Here is an 18,859-nt window from a genome sequence, read left to right as displayed (position 1 = left end):
ATATCTGATTCGGAAGAGTTTTATTATTCCTCGTCACGAAAACAGCGAGAACGTGTTCTTGGCAGGAAGATATACGATGCTTTGCGGAACTAAGAACGGCACGTTTCATATAGCAATCATGTTTTTATAAATATTAAGTAAGTTTTCCTGGAATTTCCAGCGAATGCTTGTAGTTTCGACAAATAAAACCTTCGATTCGTGAGAAATGTTGCTAAACATGGAATAAAACGTTGTTAAACAAACATAGAAGTAATTAAATCCTTAACAAGTTTACAAGACATGGGATATGTACATCACCTCATCTTACTTTTTATTTTCATACATTGATGCAATTAATGTGTACTTTCATATATCCATGATCCTACTATGCAGAGATTTATGACCATATCGTATTACTGACCTATTCCAACTTCATAATTACTCTACATTCACGACTGTACTTATACCAAATTCAATTTATTTCGTTTGTAATCATTACTCAAATGTGACTCTACATTTATGGTACTTGAAAAGAAAAGAAATGTATTTTTAAATCCTATTCATTATGCTCCATTTCATCTCTATTTCAATATTATAAAAATAAAAGTTCCTTGACATAACTAAAACATAAGTCCCATAAACCGAATCCAATCTAATTCAATTATATTACAGACTCGTATCTATCCTCTAACTATTTTAAATATGCACTATAAGATATCTTTTAACAAGTCGATTGAAAGGCGATGGCAACAGTCCGCTTTTCTGTGTTCTCGCGCAGGTTGCGAATTTTCTCATCTCTGTCGGCGTACATCATGAACAGAGGTGTGCTGTATCAGTAACAGGAGTGACGGAGAAGAGCAATGGATCGAACTAAGACAAGCATAGCCAAGGGGGTGACGGGCTGGAGGGGGAGCAGTGCACCGCTCGTACCAGGCGGTGCGCCCTGGTACCGACAGCACGTCGGTAGACTCGGCCAGACTCAGCGAGACTCGATCAGGAATCGTGGAGGAGAGTCGAGGAGGGGAGGAAGCCCAGAGAACTGCACTCGCCTACCTTCGTTCCACGCCACGATCTTTTTTGTACGATCCTCTCGCGACCTTCTCTAACCAAGAGCCTCGGTAGACTTCTATTGAGAAAATTACCAACAAATTTTCGAAAATTAGAACCCTGGGATCATCATTTTCAAAGCTGACTAAAATTAGAAGGATAAAAGCCATCATCCATAGAAACATGGATCAAAATTCGATAATTATGTTTTTAAAGAAAATTGTAAACATCTAGCAGCTTTTCTTACATTTCCAAATTTTTCCCTATATAATTCCTTATTATCCTATTAATCATTATTATTCTATGTAATTCCGCTTTCACAATAGATTTGAAGTATCTAATAACTTTTCTAATATTTCTTTCCTTCCTATCCGAGATTCCATGGTTCTGTGTTTACGACCTGCGTAAAAATAGATAAATTCAATCAAGGTATCCCGTAATTGTCAAGCTCATCGGTTGGTCGTCCTCGAGGGAACAATTATTCAATTGTCTGGCACAAATGAGATTTTATGTTTATCAGAGTCCATGCTAGAGCGGTCAGCTGGACACATAAAGCATTCATTGTACCAATGCTACAGTCGTAAAGTAGACTGTTTTTACACGTCTGACTTTTACACGTCTCAATGATTAGAAATCACTTTCACCGGCTGTCTGATGTGAACACATATAGCCAGGCGTCTAATTACTCAGGGCTAATCTTGTAACATTGCTAGTACGATCTATAGAAGCGCTATTAAGACGGTTTACAATTACAATATATGTAGCTTCCATGGTTTTATTTCTAAGACACGTACAAGTACATCTATGGTGTGGTAATTAAATTAAGGCAGAAGTAATTCCGGTCATGATCTACTTTTTTTAACATGGCGAAGTTGGTGTCAGGAATCTGTCTTAATCTTTAATTGCTCACATGGAGACTTGTTGCTGGCCAGTTGCATTCTTCCTTCCTAATATGAACGAGTCCAATATTTAAAGTCTTACCAAAACTATAGTATATATACCAAAAACATGATATTCGTGCGACGAAATTCCTTTTTAAATCTCTTTTTCATAATGTAAGCGCCATATTATGAGTTATTTAAATTCGTAATAAATAATCGAAGTTATTATTATACAATGGGTGCCAAATATAATATCTTTTATTGTTTCAAGTCAGCTCTCCGCTATTTTTTCGTGACTTCAGCCGTGAAAAGAGCTCGCGAGACATCGACTGTAAAAAAAGGTGGAACATAATGCCGGCTTAATAGCCGGTAATTTGCGTCTACGACGGAATCAAAGAATCTTGACGTGTCATATAACGGATGACCGATAAATACAGCCTTGTCCTGGTTATGTCGTCCAATCTAGATTCCTCATGACCAAACAAAGAAAGAAAGAGAACGATGACCCGAAATATATATACATATATCGAATATTGAAACAAGGTGCGAACGTTCAACCTTAATTCCATGCCACGCTGCACTGTCTTCTCCACTGATGCAATCGCCCTCGGCGTCGATACTAATAAGATTACGTGTTCAAAATTATTTAAGAGATAAATTGGTTACTCAATCTTCAATTTCCATCTGTTACACGATTGATATTCTTTGTCAAATACCTAAAACGTTTTACAAGTATTCTGTATTTTCTTCAAATACCCTGAATCATTCTATTGAAAAAAGGCACTAAACACAGAGGATTCGCAATTGTCATTTAAACTTTACGATTAAGTTCAAAGCATGCGGTGTTTATCGGACCGAATCGTAAATTTTTATGCAAATTGAAGTAATGAATATTAATCACTACTTTTAATTATTTTTAATTTATACAATGAGTTGAAAAAATATTTTAAATCTACAATGGAATTTTATATGTACATAAAAAATTAACTTGACACATGACATTGTATAGGTTAAGTAATACAAATTTTTCCCCTAGAAGTTAAACCAAATTTAATTTATATGTATTTTAGGATAGAGTTAGGAGTTAGAGTTTATTTTTTCTCTTGAAGGTATTTTGATACTGTACTTTAAGTAATATTTAGTAAATGGACATTTTATAAGGTTTCATAGAAAGCATGCCTTTAAATGGCATTAAATTTGTTTTTCCCACTACCCGTAGCGTTTATGGTCATGCGATCCTTTTATAAAACTATCGCTAACCTTTTTATCTCGAAAGAAACAAAGATAAAAACGAAACAATAGTTCTTACTTGACTCAATACTTTCGTACGTCGCGCCTGTATTTGGCGCTGTTTTCGAAACTTTCAGGTATCCATGGAGAGAATTACTTTCCCTAGATTAATTAAATTCACTATATTCAAAGTAACTTATTCAACTCGATTGTTGTTTCTAGGGAGCCGGTGCTTTATGCAAATTTATATTTTTGTACGTAATAAAAAAAAATGATGTTTATACAAAAATTTGTTTCGCCCACTACATATTACAGTGAGTACTTATACTGTATGTACTATGTGCATTTCTGCATCTTAAAATTTCCCATAAATCCATGAAAATCCACAATTTTAATCATTTTAAATAAAGCATTCCCTTATGAGGGCGACAAACAATTTTGTCGAACTTCATGGGTTTTTACATAGGTGTCGTCCTATGTGAAATCTATTTATCTACAGTAGGGATTTTTAATTTTTACACGATTGAAAGAACAGTCAAAAATTGAAACTCTGTACTTAATTATTTTTGAGGTTAATACGCAAGAGATGATAAACATTTTGTGATATTTATAACTACGTTACGGATTTTCATACATTCATGGGAAATTTAAAGGCGTCAAAATATGTATGCTATCCAAAGTAGAGTATTTATTACAATACTTGGTAAACGAAGTAAACTTCTATTTAAATTCCATTTCTTTAGTTATGTTCGCAAAAACATATAAATGCCTCATAATCAACCATCTATTTACAACTCGTTTCTTTCTCAAGTGTATAGGTTAAAGTGGATAATAAATATAAGAAATGACCCGAGGGGTTGAAAAGTGGTCGCGTAGCAAATAGAATATTGTGAACGGTGCTTAAAGAAGCTCCCTTCACCCGCGGTATTAATCGAACATTCGTCTCTCCGTGGCCTTGTAGACACGTACTACAAGTACAGTAGGTATGAGTCGAACGGTTGAATGGCACACCTATTTACGTGCGTCTCGATTGCCTACCAGTCGCCATCGTTCGTTGATCCGACTTGCTCAATTCACTCAGAACTTTCGGCTTGTAATACTAGACCAACGTCGATTCATCAGCATAACCTAACCTTAATGAAAATTTCCCGATAAAGATCCTACAAAGACACAATATTTTTCTAATTCCTTTTATCACATTATTTATACCATTAAACTACTTAAATTTTTGTTTGCCTTCGAACAGTATCATTAGGTTATAGACAACTATGATAACTTATGTCAGGTCGTCAGAATCTAAATTATTTAATTTTATTGTATATTAAATTAAATGAAGTTAAATTAAATCAAAAATTCCCCAAAATAGATAATCTAATCTTAGATTGCTATAGTCTCCACTGACCCAATGATACCAGTTAAGGGTTAAACTTATTTTTTTTTTATTAATTCTGTAAATTATTAATAAGTTCCATAATTAGTTCTAAGATATTATTGAACAGCATACAGCATTACGTGAATGATTTCTAATATTTCAGTTGCAGTGGTTGCATAAGGGGTTCTGTATTATCGATAATAATCGTTGTGGATAAAAAAGAACTCGGACAAACTCTCGAGATGGCTTTGTTTCAAGCAATGAGGGTTTATTGTATGCCCGTTCCAATTTCAACCATCATAGCGCACCGCGGTGCACTTCCTTTCGTTAGAGCCGATTCCGCTTTATAAAGCCGACATCGTCAGCCTTCGATGTGCACCGCGCGTTTCTCCTCGCTAAAATATAAACTGCACAATGCAACCTATTCTCTAGCCTGATACGATTAAATCAATTTCTTTCTAATAAACTAATAAGATTGGGATTAGGTTTTCACTAATCATTTCTGTTCGTCTATTCATCAGTAGCTTATCATTCATTAAAATTATGATATAATAAAATAGTATAAATACTTCAAATGCAATATGCTGGTATATACTATAGTATTGTATTATAGTGTATTATATTATATATATATATATAAAGTTAGATGAGCAAAAGAAATAACAATGAATATACGATTTCAAATTAAATTTTGAAACCGTTCATTTGATCTGGTAATGTTAGTGTTAAGTTAGTATAGCAGCATTATTATAGTCAATATATTATGACAAATGTATGATGATACCAATGTAAATATTTTTAATGTAATATAGTAATATATATTGTAATACTTTTCTGTAATTATACAACATATATACATTGGTATTATATTACAGAGTACTGTAGTAGAATATGCGATTGCAGTAGACTTTTGAAAAACATGGTTACTCGTAAATTAGAAAGGAGGAGTGATCCAATGGAGTCTCTAGGGTCGAGGAAAGAAAAGCCAAGAATCTTGAATAGACAACGCGAGGCCCGGCATTCGCATTCTTTCTCGTTGATATTCTTCGATCGTGGCTCGATGCGCCTTCCTAAAGGTTTCCAGGTCGTCCGCCACAATTCACATTTACGATGACTCTGGTTAAGTTCTATGATAGCTACCCCTGTCCCTTTTTACTGTACGATTTTTCAGTCTACAGCTTTTAAAGTCATCATTTTCGTAGATAAATATAATAACGATTACCAGCTATTTTCTTTTCAGCAAGGCCAGAAAAAAGATAAATTTTAGGATAATTCTTCCATGACAGTCGCCATTATCGTGAAAGTTCGGCTCCGAGTACAAAACGAAACACAAGGCGCGCCAAACGGAGATATCCGAAGCTATTCTACATTATCGACTTTGTCACCTTTTCACGTACTATCGTTTCTTCCTATTTTATCCTTTTCACGCAACTGTTATATCGTGTGGGGCTAGGTTAACGAATGAAATTGAATCGTGGCGGTTATTAAATCGTCAAAGTTGAGTTCAATTAGCGGACGATGAGGATAAACACTCAAGTGTTTCAAGAATAATCGCATGTATGCGTTGTATGCAATACATATATATATATACATACAATAGTATACTGAAAGTTGACATAAAGAGAAAATAATAGATAAATCAACTGGTCGAGGCATACTAGCTTTGCATGCTGACATTAAGAATTGCAATTCAGTCAACGGCACTCCAGAATCGCTAGATCCGAGCTCTCTCATAATCCCATGGGTGAAAGTTGCAGTTTCCCACGCGATCGACCTGTGGACGAATCAATGGGATCTCCTGTACTTTTATCCTCTTTGTCTGTGCACTTATTCAATCGTTCATTCAACCTTGTATTTACTTACTTATCGCGCGCATAACCTATCCATCAATTATATATAACATGCACTAATCACCGATTTATCATTTAGCTTGGCTTTAATTGATCGGTTACTCGTTCAGATAAGAATGCATTTACTGTAATTGAACGTTCTGCTTAATTACCGTATGCCCATAAATATCGAAGTACGTAAGTATTATCATTCCAAGTAACGTAGCTATGTAAAAAATCATCGATCATAGGTGTAGAATACAATTTTTCTTTTAATTTATCGTTCCCGCGGAAATTATGTTTCGAAATGGGCGCGCGATGCGCGGCTGGTGATCAATAATCGACTGTACGCGCACATAGCCTGAATTTTTAAATGCCGTCTATTCGAAAACGCGTTGCCGACGAAAAAACTTCGTTCCACAAATTCGTCTCGCTATTTCACGTGGGATCATCTGTGCAGTGGTTTCAATCATATACCATGACGAGTTTCTTATGAGACACAAAAACATCGTCGGAGATCGTCTTACGAGAGTTAACCTCTCTCACCGGTTTCCGAAAGACCGGCAATCGCGAGGCCGATATCGCAACACGCGAACCGTGCACCAGGGACATAGAAACAAAGAAACAAAGACGGAGAGAAAGAGAAGGAAAGGAAGGAAGGTGTAGAGAAGGCAGAAGGAGAACGTAGAATCGGGGAGGCATGGTCCCGCTATCCGGTCGGCCGCTAGGCCGAGGTCAATGAACCTCGATCCGCCTACCGACTTTACCTGCCAGCCTCAAACCTGCCAACCTGGCTCGGCTCCGTAGGTATCGGCCAGGATATTTCGCCTACGACAGCTTCGCTACGAAACATTTCCTGCGCGAGTTGCCACGAAATCACCGCGACAGTCCTCCATAACGAGACTTCATTGCATCTAAATTATATCTAAATATTACACACAAATAGGTTAGATTAATTCATATAAAACTTCAATGTTCAGAATTTTTAATTTGATGGGGCAGTATCGTCAATATTGTGCTCTAATCAATTGTTACATACATTGAAAATAAAGACACTTGATACGACATTTGTGTTCATAAATTGTATTAATTAACAATGTTATTGGGTCATAGGTTTTATAATAAAAATATCCAAATTTTGTTATTGTTTTAAATTTGGAAAGAATACCACTGATAGATGAAGGGGGTTAAAAGCAAATTTTTTTTAATTTAATAATAATAATTTCATTAAATATTGTTGGATTTTAGAAATGGCAATTTTCATAAATCTAGAAGAATTAAGTGAAATAATTCATTGGGAAAGTACATTGAATCATGTGGATTTTATTTTGATGAGATATATGATGTTTTAAAGAAACTAGGTTTTATTTGAAAAACATTTCATATGGGCCTCCATTTTTGAGAATGTTATATTTGAAAGATTATTGGCTTCCGTAAATTTACGTGATTTCAATAAAACAGCTCCTAAAATGTAAAAATCTTACAAGAAGTGACTTTGGGGTAGAATCAATTTTTTATGGGTACGGAGATACTAAACAACACCATTTCACTGAATAAATTTCTCGAACTCTTAGTTTTTACCCAGAGTGGAGAGTAATTCGCAATGGCACACTTTACACGGCTGAGAGCATAGCCATATACCGATTTAAGCATTTTATTGTTGGTAAAAATACGAGACTTAAACAGAGCCGACTTTTTCATAATGAACAATAATTGCGGTCTTTATAAATTCTCTCGAAAATGTTAAACTTGATCCGCTTTAATACGAAGAACCTGTCACAAGTTCACACAGTCCATCGACCGTGAACTGGAAAGGCTCGAAAAAAAAAAAAACGCTAAAGCAAATATAATCGTTATGGCTTCGCACATGCCATATACACATATACATCTATACTACTAGTAGCAATGTCTATGCATTAAATATTAGAGGAGCGTGCTATGCCACAGTTAAATTTCGCACCCACTTTTACCAATTGTCATTTACAATTTTACAATTCACTATACAATTAATTTCCCTAATAAAGATCCCTAGAAAGATAGGACAGTATTTAGTAGTATTTAGAAATTACTCTCTGAGAAATTTAGGTAGAAATAATAAATATAGAAAATACAAACAATTATGAATACGTAGAATATATGATATTACCAACATACCTGTACCGTATCTAAAATAAATATTCCCTATACATGTTATATTTTTGTTATTTACATATTCTATGTATCCATAATTTCTTATATTCCCTATACCTAATACTTTTGTCTAATCATAAAGAAGTCAAGCTTCCAAAAGAATAATTGAATTTTTGATTACATTTTTTATAAAAAGTAATATTTGTATATTTATGTATGTGAATATGTGCAAAACTTGATTAATGACTCGGACGAATATTATTAAAACCTAGATTCATATAATGCTCACTGTTACGATTATTATTAACCGGCTATCGACAGTTACCGATACTTTATGACTACGACTGGTAGTAACGGCTTTTACGACATAGAAGTCGTATGCATATAGTTTAAGTATATATTGAAGAATGAACTGATTGTAGTAGCTTCAAACATCTATTCAATCAAGTAGTCGTTTATATGTGACACAACTTATACGCGAAACGTATAACTGAAGGTTATTAAAAATAAAACAGAAGAAGCAAATATCATAAAATCCTTTCTAGGGATTTCTAAAAAATATTTTCACTAATCTAAATGTACTAGCGTCCCAACTTAGACGCGCTTCGTTTTTTTCTTTGAGGTCAAAGGAAACGATGTTTCCTGAATACACAAGAGGATAGCGGTACATCGATGGAAAATCATTAAATTCACGATCGCTGAAGAACCTCGGCTGAATTATTTGATTAGAAAATGCCAGTTTATTTTGCAGCAAAAATAAAAGGTATCTAGAACAAAAAGCACTCGTTTGGTCTGATTCTGAAAAAGGAATTATTTGAAAGGCTAATTAAAGATTTCTATTGGTCTAATTAAACATAATTTAAATAAGAGTATTTTACATTAATGAAGGATGTTTCTTAGCCAGTGATTTATTAACTGGTATTGCGTGCTATTCGTATTTTATTGTTATCCAGGCTGGTAGATGCTCGTGCACGATGCGCGTGCAGTTATTAGCACGAGAAAAAGAAGTAGCACGAATCAGTGGGTCGATGAAACCCAAGCACCTTGCACTCGAGAGTTGTCTGAGTTTGTAAGCTCTAATTCCTTCCTTCTTCTTCCAAAGAAGGAGAAAGTTCCTCCTCTGTTGTAGATACATACCTCGCTTTAATCTTAATCTTTGTACGATAGTATATGAATGAAGAAAAATGTATTTTATTTTGATCGTTATTTTCATTATGAAAACAAAATTAAACGCATCGCGTTTCATCTATTATATTTTTAACGAAACTGAAGTCACATGCATCGTGTCTCATCTATTACTTTTATAATGAAGATGATATTAAACACATTGCGTTTCGTCTCTAGGGAACGAGTTCAATTCTTATTTGGAAATGCTTATGTGTCACAGTCATTACGTTACTGGAATACGATTGGCGCATTTTCTAGAAAGATAAAACGTACTTACGTATTTATTCTCTCTTAGTGATACAACGCAAAATCACTATATTAATAGACGCTTGTCTAATACTTATCTAGTAAATAATATTGCATTGTAAAATTTCAATGTAATTGACGTAAACGAGAGAATAACACTATTTTAAGTTCAATATGTCAGGGTGATATGTATATCTGGTCATTAAGATTTTAAAAAAGTATTCCGTTGTCTAGAAATAAAAAATAAACCTTGTCAATAATAATCTTGATTAATAGTCGTGAAACATACCAATTATAAACTCTATTTGGCGATGGTCTAATTGCTGAAATTGAATAATGTGCAATTTTTCGCAAAGTTTATTATATATATTATTTATATATTTCACGGTGTTGCAGTTACCAAAATTGGATACGAAAATACCAAAATTTTAATTAGATATATTATAGTCGCTAGACTTCGTCTTTTAAAGTGTTATTAAAATTTCAGTTGAAAAATCTGTTGGTCCAGCTACCGTTAATTCGCTTCCCAGAACACGGAAAGATATATACGTCCGTTTCGTGGTGCGTGTTGAAATACAATATGGCGATCATACAAAACGGGATCGAGTTACTCAGATACACGACTATACGGATCTTTTTTCATATTTTCGGGTCTTTGGGTAGTTCACTGATCTTCTGGAATATAAAACACAATCCCATGCATACATCACGTTTCTTCATAATTGGAATTTAATTTCAAAAGCCATAAAAGAAAGTTTTAATTAAACTAACGATTTAACCTATAGAAATATGTTAGGAAAGTGTACGATTAAGACGTTCTAATGTAGTGATACACTTTTCATTGATCTTTAAATTCAATTATCTGGCTACAAAGGTTTTCAACTGACCTCAGCCGATTTATCATTTATCATTTATTCGAAATTGACGTTTAACCTCTCAAGGCTGGGGCATTTAAATCCACGATTCGTACCAATGTGTTATCGGTTCCGGTAGGCGCGGTAGATCTACATATGTATGTAGACCGATACTTTTTTTGCCCATTTGCAGAAGCAACAGAGAAGGATTTTTTTTCCTAGAAGAAATCTAACGAACCGAACGAATATTATACCAATTTACAAGTTCGTACTTCGTCTTATCATTTACCATAAATAAAAATAAGTATAAAAGGAAAAAAAGAATGTAAGTCTCAATGAAGTTTCGTTAAATACAGCTTGTTCACATAAATATTAATTGCGATTTTTGACTAAATAATGTATGTATTATAATATAATAAATAAAACTTAAATATATAATATTAGTACTAGTTCGATTAAAGTTCATTCATACTTCCACCATCTATCCACTTATATTTTGTCCTTGACTCTACATAGAATATTTCTACAGGGTTCTTATGCATATAGAGCCTTGTACTTAATTAAACTGGGATTACATTGGTTCAGTAACTTCCCAGTCCAGTGATCCAATCCAGCATCGAATCGTAACAAGAATAACGTGGACAGTATTTTCATTTCAGTACAGTACCGTCATTCCAGTGAACAATCCAGTCCAACGACTGTATTGAAAGTTTCCAATCGACTGTTCATCCCCAGCATTACTGGAAACATATAGAGATCCAGTACTGGCTGAAGTGTAGTAATGTATCTAATGTAACACTTCAAGAATGTAAACATTGATCGATTTCTAGTCAATCAACTGAAATATAATCGTTTGATCCAGCGACTGGACTAATGTAAAGCCAGCTTCATTATTGTTAACAAATTTAATGAAAATAAAATAAAGATCTAGCAATAATGATAACTTTCGTTGTACATTCGCAAAGTAGTTCAATTTACTAACAGCGATGTATAGCGACACCAAATGGAGATGGACCAAGATGGCGGTCAATTACGAGATTTTAGAGTATAACTCTGCTAAGAAGGAAAATTTTCGTGAAACATTATAAAACAAAGCTTAGAAGAAGCCCAAGGTATGGGAGTCCTCGAGAATTCGGAGCATTCTCCTTCGTCGTGTTTACTACGAGTTCGAAAAACCGGTTTTTCTCTCTCCACAAAACTTGGACCTGTGCGAATGGCGCATTAGATGCAACGCGTCACGGTAGCCCTCGATCGTATCGATCATTCGATCGTTCAAGTGAGTACTTAATAAAATCTAATTAGATATAATCGATCCAAGGAAGGAAAGAAAAATCCAAAAAGGAAGAAAAACCTCACCGGTAGAATAGCATTTCAAAATCTCGAGATCTTTCCGTTGTCGTTTGAAATAAGTAATTACTAATTTATAATAATCTCAATTTGTCTGTTGAAATCATACAGCTATATTTTACGGTTTGGTGAAAAAATTTCACGTGAAATCGTCGAATAGAAACGGAGGAGCTTGTGTAGAACTAGCACGTCGTTCGGTTCTCAAAAAAATCACGATCAGTTTACACGCAAACTAAGGCTACAAGTGGAACCGGTTTCGTAAAGATTGCGTGGCCACACAGCATTCATCTGTGTTTATTTCGTTTGCGGCAACGATCATCGGACTGTGTTCGTTGCCTTCCGGACGGATTAGAGGATAAGAAAACGCGTCGAAACGTCCAAGACAGTTTGGCGGACGACCCACTCCTCGTTTAAGATTTCACGCATACAGTGGCTTAGGGAAGTATACAAATGCTCTCCATAGAAAACCTTCATGTGTGACGACACTAGCGCCATATTACGAGTGTTACGTACTACATATTTATCTACTTGTCTTTGCTCATCTTTTTTCAAATATTCCATGTTATTGAATTTTAGGAACTAATTTGATCCTCCTATATTATTTGGGTCAATATCTTGCAACTCCATGTACATACATATATTTGTAAATTTTACCAATATAATCATGATGATCATATCTCAGTAGAACGCTAATGAAATTTCGAAATGTATTGTATAATACGGATGATATATTTATAAAGAAATTTTGCAATTGCGCAAATTACTTTCCTGAGTAATTGTGTATTGCAAAACATGTTATTTCTCAGCTGATAAGACATTTTAATATTCATAAGCAATGTTTGTTAAGAAAAATAAAACCGCATTACAAATATTTGCCTGTTTTACATCCGTTTGCATTTTCTTCGAGTTTCATGTGACCAGATGGTGTAACAACTTGTGCCGAATAACTGTCATTTTTCGTTGACCAAGCATAAATATGCGTATGCGCTGTGCACATAAAAAATCTGTTTTGTACATCTCATAATAAAAATTTTCATAATTTTTAACGATTGAGTTGTTCTGCTGCACTTTTATTAATCGCATTGTGCTTGGACAGAAACAGGACCGGCAATACTGCTAAATTTAACTTCTGCTACCCGGAAAGGTCAACTTGTACATTTTACCTTTCACAGAAAACTACCTTCGAATCTCGAGGTCATTATTTATCTTCTTCCTTTTCCTCTCATATATATGTGTGTGTATATATATATATATATATATATATATATATATATATATATATATATATATATATATATATATATATATATATATATATATATATATATATATATATATATATATATATATATATATATATATATATATATATATATATATATATATATATATATATATATATATATATATATATATATATATATATATATATATATATATATATATATATATATATATATATATATATATATATATATATATATATATATATATATATATATATATATATATATATATATATATATATATATATATATATATATATATATATATATATATATATATATATATATATATATATATATATATATATATATATATATATATATATATATATATATATATATATATATATATATATATATATATATATATATATATATATATATATATATATATATATATCATTCCATATCCGCGCGCAATAAAACGCGCAAAGTTCTTTGTTTTTGTATCCAAAATACAAGCGCTTTTTTCTCTGCTTCCTCGTAAAGGAGCGTCTTAATTTGATCATAAATTCACTCTAGATATAAAAAAAATATGTCCAGATATTTTTTTTCATTCGTACAATAAAATGTACAAGTTGAGGTTATGTGACAAAACATGAATTTGAGTATCCTTAATTTGCCTATCCCTTGAATTTCTATTTTGATTTATATAGTTTTTCGAACTGTATTCAGCAAGTGAAGATTCGAAAGAAGGTTCGATGGTTTCAGTGATTTCAAAATTCCAGTAACTAACTCTTCTCTGAAGATTAAAATACCTTTACTTTGCAAATTCTTAGTTTTGCCTTTATAATTCTCCGAATCATATTCAATAAACGAAGATTCGATGGTTTCAATGATTTCGAAATTCCAGTGACTTTTCGCAGTTTAGGGATTAGAATCGCGTTACATTGAACAAAAGTCGCGGCAGCAACGGGGTTAACGGTAAATTCAACTCGATTCGTTAACTGCATTCTCATGCGAGGTGGGATTTTTAAAAAGTCGGACGCCCGAGGAAAAGCACATGCGATAAGTCGTACACCTAGCGGGGAGCAGAGAAAGCAGTGGCCGGAGATGCCTCGATGCAAAAACGACCGCAATCTCGACGGTATAGCATTTGTAACAGAACCAGAATTAGATCGAGAATGGCCAGTCTAACCATTTCTAAAATTTCACGCCGCTGCAACCAACCAACTCCATTTAAAACCAGAAATTCAAAAATTATAAAAGAATATGCATAAAATGAAAATAGGTTGTTTGAACAATCTAAAAAACTTCTTTCTGTACAATTGTATTTAAGTAGATTTGTTGTTAATTAATTAATTAAAGCACAAACAATAAATAAATACACGTTTCTCGAAAATTAAAAGACGTTTCAATATCGAGAGTAACAATGGCCTTGAAAGGGGTCATAAAAGTAATTTTGAGGTCATCAGCGGTTGCGTCACCCTATAATTTTTTTAGCATCCTCATTCACAGTAATCAGCTCTTTTCTCGCATTATCAATTGTTTGTCATCCTTCGGGATATTTTTCATACACATATGAAAAGAGAACGAGATTATTTTAACATGTTGATTGCCACGCGAATCCTCTATATTTTGCACACTTTGCGGGAGCCACGATAAATTGAAATATACACATCACACCATAATATTTAATTTTTGCAAAATATTACATTGTATTTGCACACCATTTTCTGAAATGTTATCTCTTATCTAAATCATTCACATTGTTGACAATTTTTTTAATCCATGAAATTTATCTAACTTTTATCATCCTAAAAGATTTATTAACCTGGGTTATGTTAAAAGAAAACTAGAGATTCAATTAATCGATTGCGTATCAACTATGTGGTTCTAAGAAACTTCTAAGATATTCAACCATAAAACCATGCGACAGAGAGATATAAATTAAACCACATACGAGAGAAAAAAAAGAAGGAATTCAATTATTTCTTGCGCATCAAAGCAAACAAATCTTCATTCATCCAACGGAACAAAGGCCAACGAGAGTGTGTACGTATATTTGACTTTGTAGAATTGATAATTAAACATGAAACTTCGCAGAATGGTAATAAACGATAATAGTTGATAGGTTAGCTATTTGTGCTTTTTGTGCACGCAATTGTTACCATGCAACGTTCAATAAGATAAAAAAGAAGAAATAAAAACAAGATTCATAAGACCAAACAAAAATCATTTCATTAGGCTAAATTCAAGACTAAAATAAGCTGCTATTCAATAATCATTCTACTATTCTGAAAATAGTAAAACTACATGCGTGGAAACTCGATAGCTGTCATCGAACGTTTTAACGGTTCCTTTCGAAGTCGCAAGGATTCATATCGAAAAACATCGATCTATGCGCGGTATGTATGCGCAGACGCTCGTGATCGCAAACAGGTTGCTGTGCAATTTCGTATAAAAATTGAACGAATTTTACCCCTTGCCTTATAATATTAAATGACAATCACGGCACGGATTATGATTACGACCCAAGACAACTTTCCTATATATAATGTTACAAAATTTCGAAACTGATACTATTTTGCAGACTATAATGGATTAACGTTTATTTAACAGATTTAATGTCGTGTGCGCCTCATATTCTCCATTGAGCTCTCCATTCGAGCTGTATTTATAATATGGGTTTATAATATGGGTCCCACTGGGTGGGACACGTGGCTTAGATAGAAAATCTTACGAGAATAATATAGCATTCACGTCGTTTCATTATATCTCTCACTCGAATTTATTGGAATTGTCTACAAAGTTGACCAGATGAATCTACTCTGTGATGCTGAGACACTGCTATTATGTCATGAAACTGCGAGGCAAGAAATTAACATGTTCAATACGATGTCGACACATATATCGATATCATCTTTTCTTAGGTATTTCTCAACAATCTAAATCTAATGTGTTCTAGCCACTTTTTAAGTAGAACTAACTAAAAAATATCTTTTCTGGTCATCATTCTGAAAGATAGTAATTGTAAAAATACTTCCCCACATTGAACGTGTTAATTGGGATACCATCGCGAGCAGTTTTTTCCCTAGAAGTAAATAATGTGAAGTAACCATCCAAGAAATGGAGATTCACTTACCCATCCTGAGGGCGGCAACCTGTGCGACACCGGCTAAGACTAAGATCAGCGGAAGCCCATCGAGGACCGACCACAGGTTCTTCGTCCCAAAAGTATTCCCGGAAGAATATTTACCACCGAAGAGGAGCGTGCGTGGCCGGCGTGGCCCCGCAGCCACTGCCATCGCACAGTCCTGCTCACCGCACACTTCTCACAATTTTTGTCTCCACTGTTCTGCCGGCACCAAGATTCTTACAATGTTACACCGTTCGACTCGAGTCGAAACTGTACTTTATTAAATACACTTTAAATCAGGAAATATACAAAACAATGTGAATAGTGGGAGAAGAACGTGTTTTGTACGAGATAACGAAGAATGTTCGAAACGCAGAACTTGCGATAATTTTGTAAGTTCCTTTCTGAGGGTTAAGAAACGTTGATTGTAAAATACACTTGTTAGCAGATGTTGCAGAAACTATCTGTTGCGCGTGCGTGCTCTTCTCGAGACGAAAAGCAAATACGGTCCCTTGGTACAGGAAGGAAGACGAAGGAAAAGAAAAAAAAGAACGCGAAAAGAGCACGAGCTACTCTCGGGTTCAGTTCATGGCTCCCACGCGCAACATCAACGCGGCCGCGGTCAGCGAACGACTAACTTCGAAGCGTGTACACGCGCCGATTACAGGGGCTCGAGACTGATGTCACCGCGCATGCGCGTGAAAGGGCTCTAAGGACCACGTGTGACAAATCCTCCACTAAGATAGGATTTAACTAGCAAATACCTGTGAACGCTGTGACATGGATATTAAATACGGCGTAAAAGGCGATCATTGGAAATAATCGATTAGCAGTCGACTTAAACGATCGATTTCCTCTATGCATACAGTGGAATGCAACAAATATTCGTACACTTGCCACAGAAAACTTTGATGCTTATATTGTACGTGTTATATAAAACATTTTGAAATTTCCTGAACACTGTAATGAGGTAAGACTCCCATGATCATACTGACAAAATTTGAATCCAATCTGAAAATAGATATAAAAATTGTAAGATGAATAAGAATAGTCACCTTAAGCATGTAATAAACATAAAAAATAGTCTCACTAAGGTCTGTGATTTACCAATACTTTAAATAACTATTTGCTTAAATACTTTTGTAACCTCTACGAAATATATGCTGTCAAATATCTTGCAACTTCCGTATACGTTTTTAGAATCATTTCAAATTTAACAACAATATAATCACGATAGTTGAGTGCTATTACCATTACAACGCTAATGAAATTTTTAAATGGTTCGTATAACATGTAATATGTTCATAAAAAGTGTGAGAATACTTTCACGAGCCACTGTACCTAAAGATCATTCTTCTTAAACCATACATCCTTCATACGTGTCAAGGGAGAGGAATTTTTTAAAAAATAACTTATTAATTATTTTAATATATTGCATTTCGTATAATATAAAATTTATTGATAGCTTTATTGTGTTTCATTTTTAAGATTCGTTTTCCTGTCCTTCGAAAAGAAAGTTGCAGAGAACGAATGTAAACAGGATGAATTTACCTGACCCCAGGTAATATCGTCCCTCAGACCTCTCTTGACTTCATCTATAGATCTTAACAGATCTGAAACCTGCATCCATTCTTTGAATTCTTTTATACGGAAACGCATTTATTGACCAAATGACCCAACCTGCCTATACTTTTCTACAATAACAAATTTTTGCAAGTAGTATTTAAATTTTCTAAATATTTTTATAATATTTTAAAAACAGATTTTCCAATTGGAAGAAAATTACAAAAATTTGTAATATTAATAAAATGATATAATATTATTATTAAAATATTAAAATATTATAATAAAATAATAATAAAATACTATTATTCTAATAAAATATTATTATTATATAAATATTAGTCTCCGTCTAATATTCGATTGAAAAAGATTTAAGGGATGATAGAAGTGGAAAAGTATGCGATCAAATATCTCAGTATCTGCAAGTAAAAACGAGGATCAACTACGTAGCGGCGGAATTAATTGGGAGTGGCATGTGTTCGAGAGGGAAACCTGCAATTTGTCTTTACGTACACTGTTTGTGAATGAAATTGTATAGCGTGAACTCGTGCCACCCGTGCCCGGTGGTGCCGCTCGAGAGAACGACACGTTGCCGACTCCTGCGTTTTCTCGCAAACGCATTTATTAGTCAAAGCAAATACCACAAGACATGCCCGACCTTTTCTATTGTCCAGTCACATGGAAATACCACATCTCTCCACTTCCTCTTCATAGAATTATACCGCACATCGCTGGTCTTTTAATACATTTCCTAATACATTATTCGCTGGTCTCTTAATACATTTTAATCTTCATCGAAGACTTTAATATTCCTTAAAATTAATACATCTCGTGCTGTATTTTTATTAA

The 18,859-nt window shown here is 33.9% G+C and overlaps 1 protein-coding gene across 2 annotated transcripts in view; it reads right to left on the bottom strand.

Annotated features, from left to right (window-relative positions):
• The window catches only part of LOC100741668 (low-density lipoprotein receptor-related protein 2), a 39,099-nt gene extending 22,009 nt beyond the window's left edge, over positions 1 to 17,090 (bottom strand). For both annotated transcript variants that reach the window (XM_003489289.4, XM_033320544.1), the window contains exon 1: positions 16,454 to 17,090. In XM_003489289.4, coding sequence (XP_003489337.1) covers positions 16,454 to 16,616 — 163 coding nt within the window. In that variant the 5' untranslated portion in view covers positions 16,617 to 17,090. The remainder of the gene's footprint in view (positions 1 to 16,453) is intronic.
• Between the last annotated feature and the right edge of the window lie 1,769 nt (positions 17,091 to 18,859).

The sequence above is a fragment of the Bombus impatiens genome, unplaced genomic scaffold (assembly GCF_000188095.3).
Source record: "Bombus impatiens unplaced genomic scaffold, BIMP_2.2 scf_0320, whole genome shotgun sequence".
NCBI lineage: Eukaryota > Metazoa > Arthropoda > Insecta > Hymenoptera > Apidae > Bombus > Bombus impatiens.
Note: the sequence above shows the minus strand (reverse complement) of the source record. Positions and strands in the feature narration are given on the sequence as shown.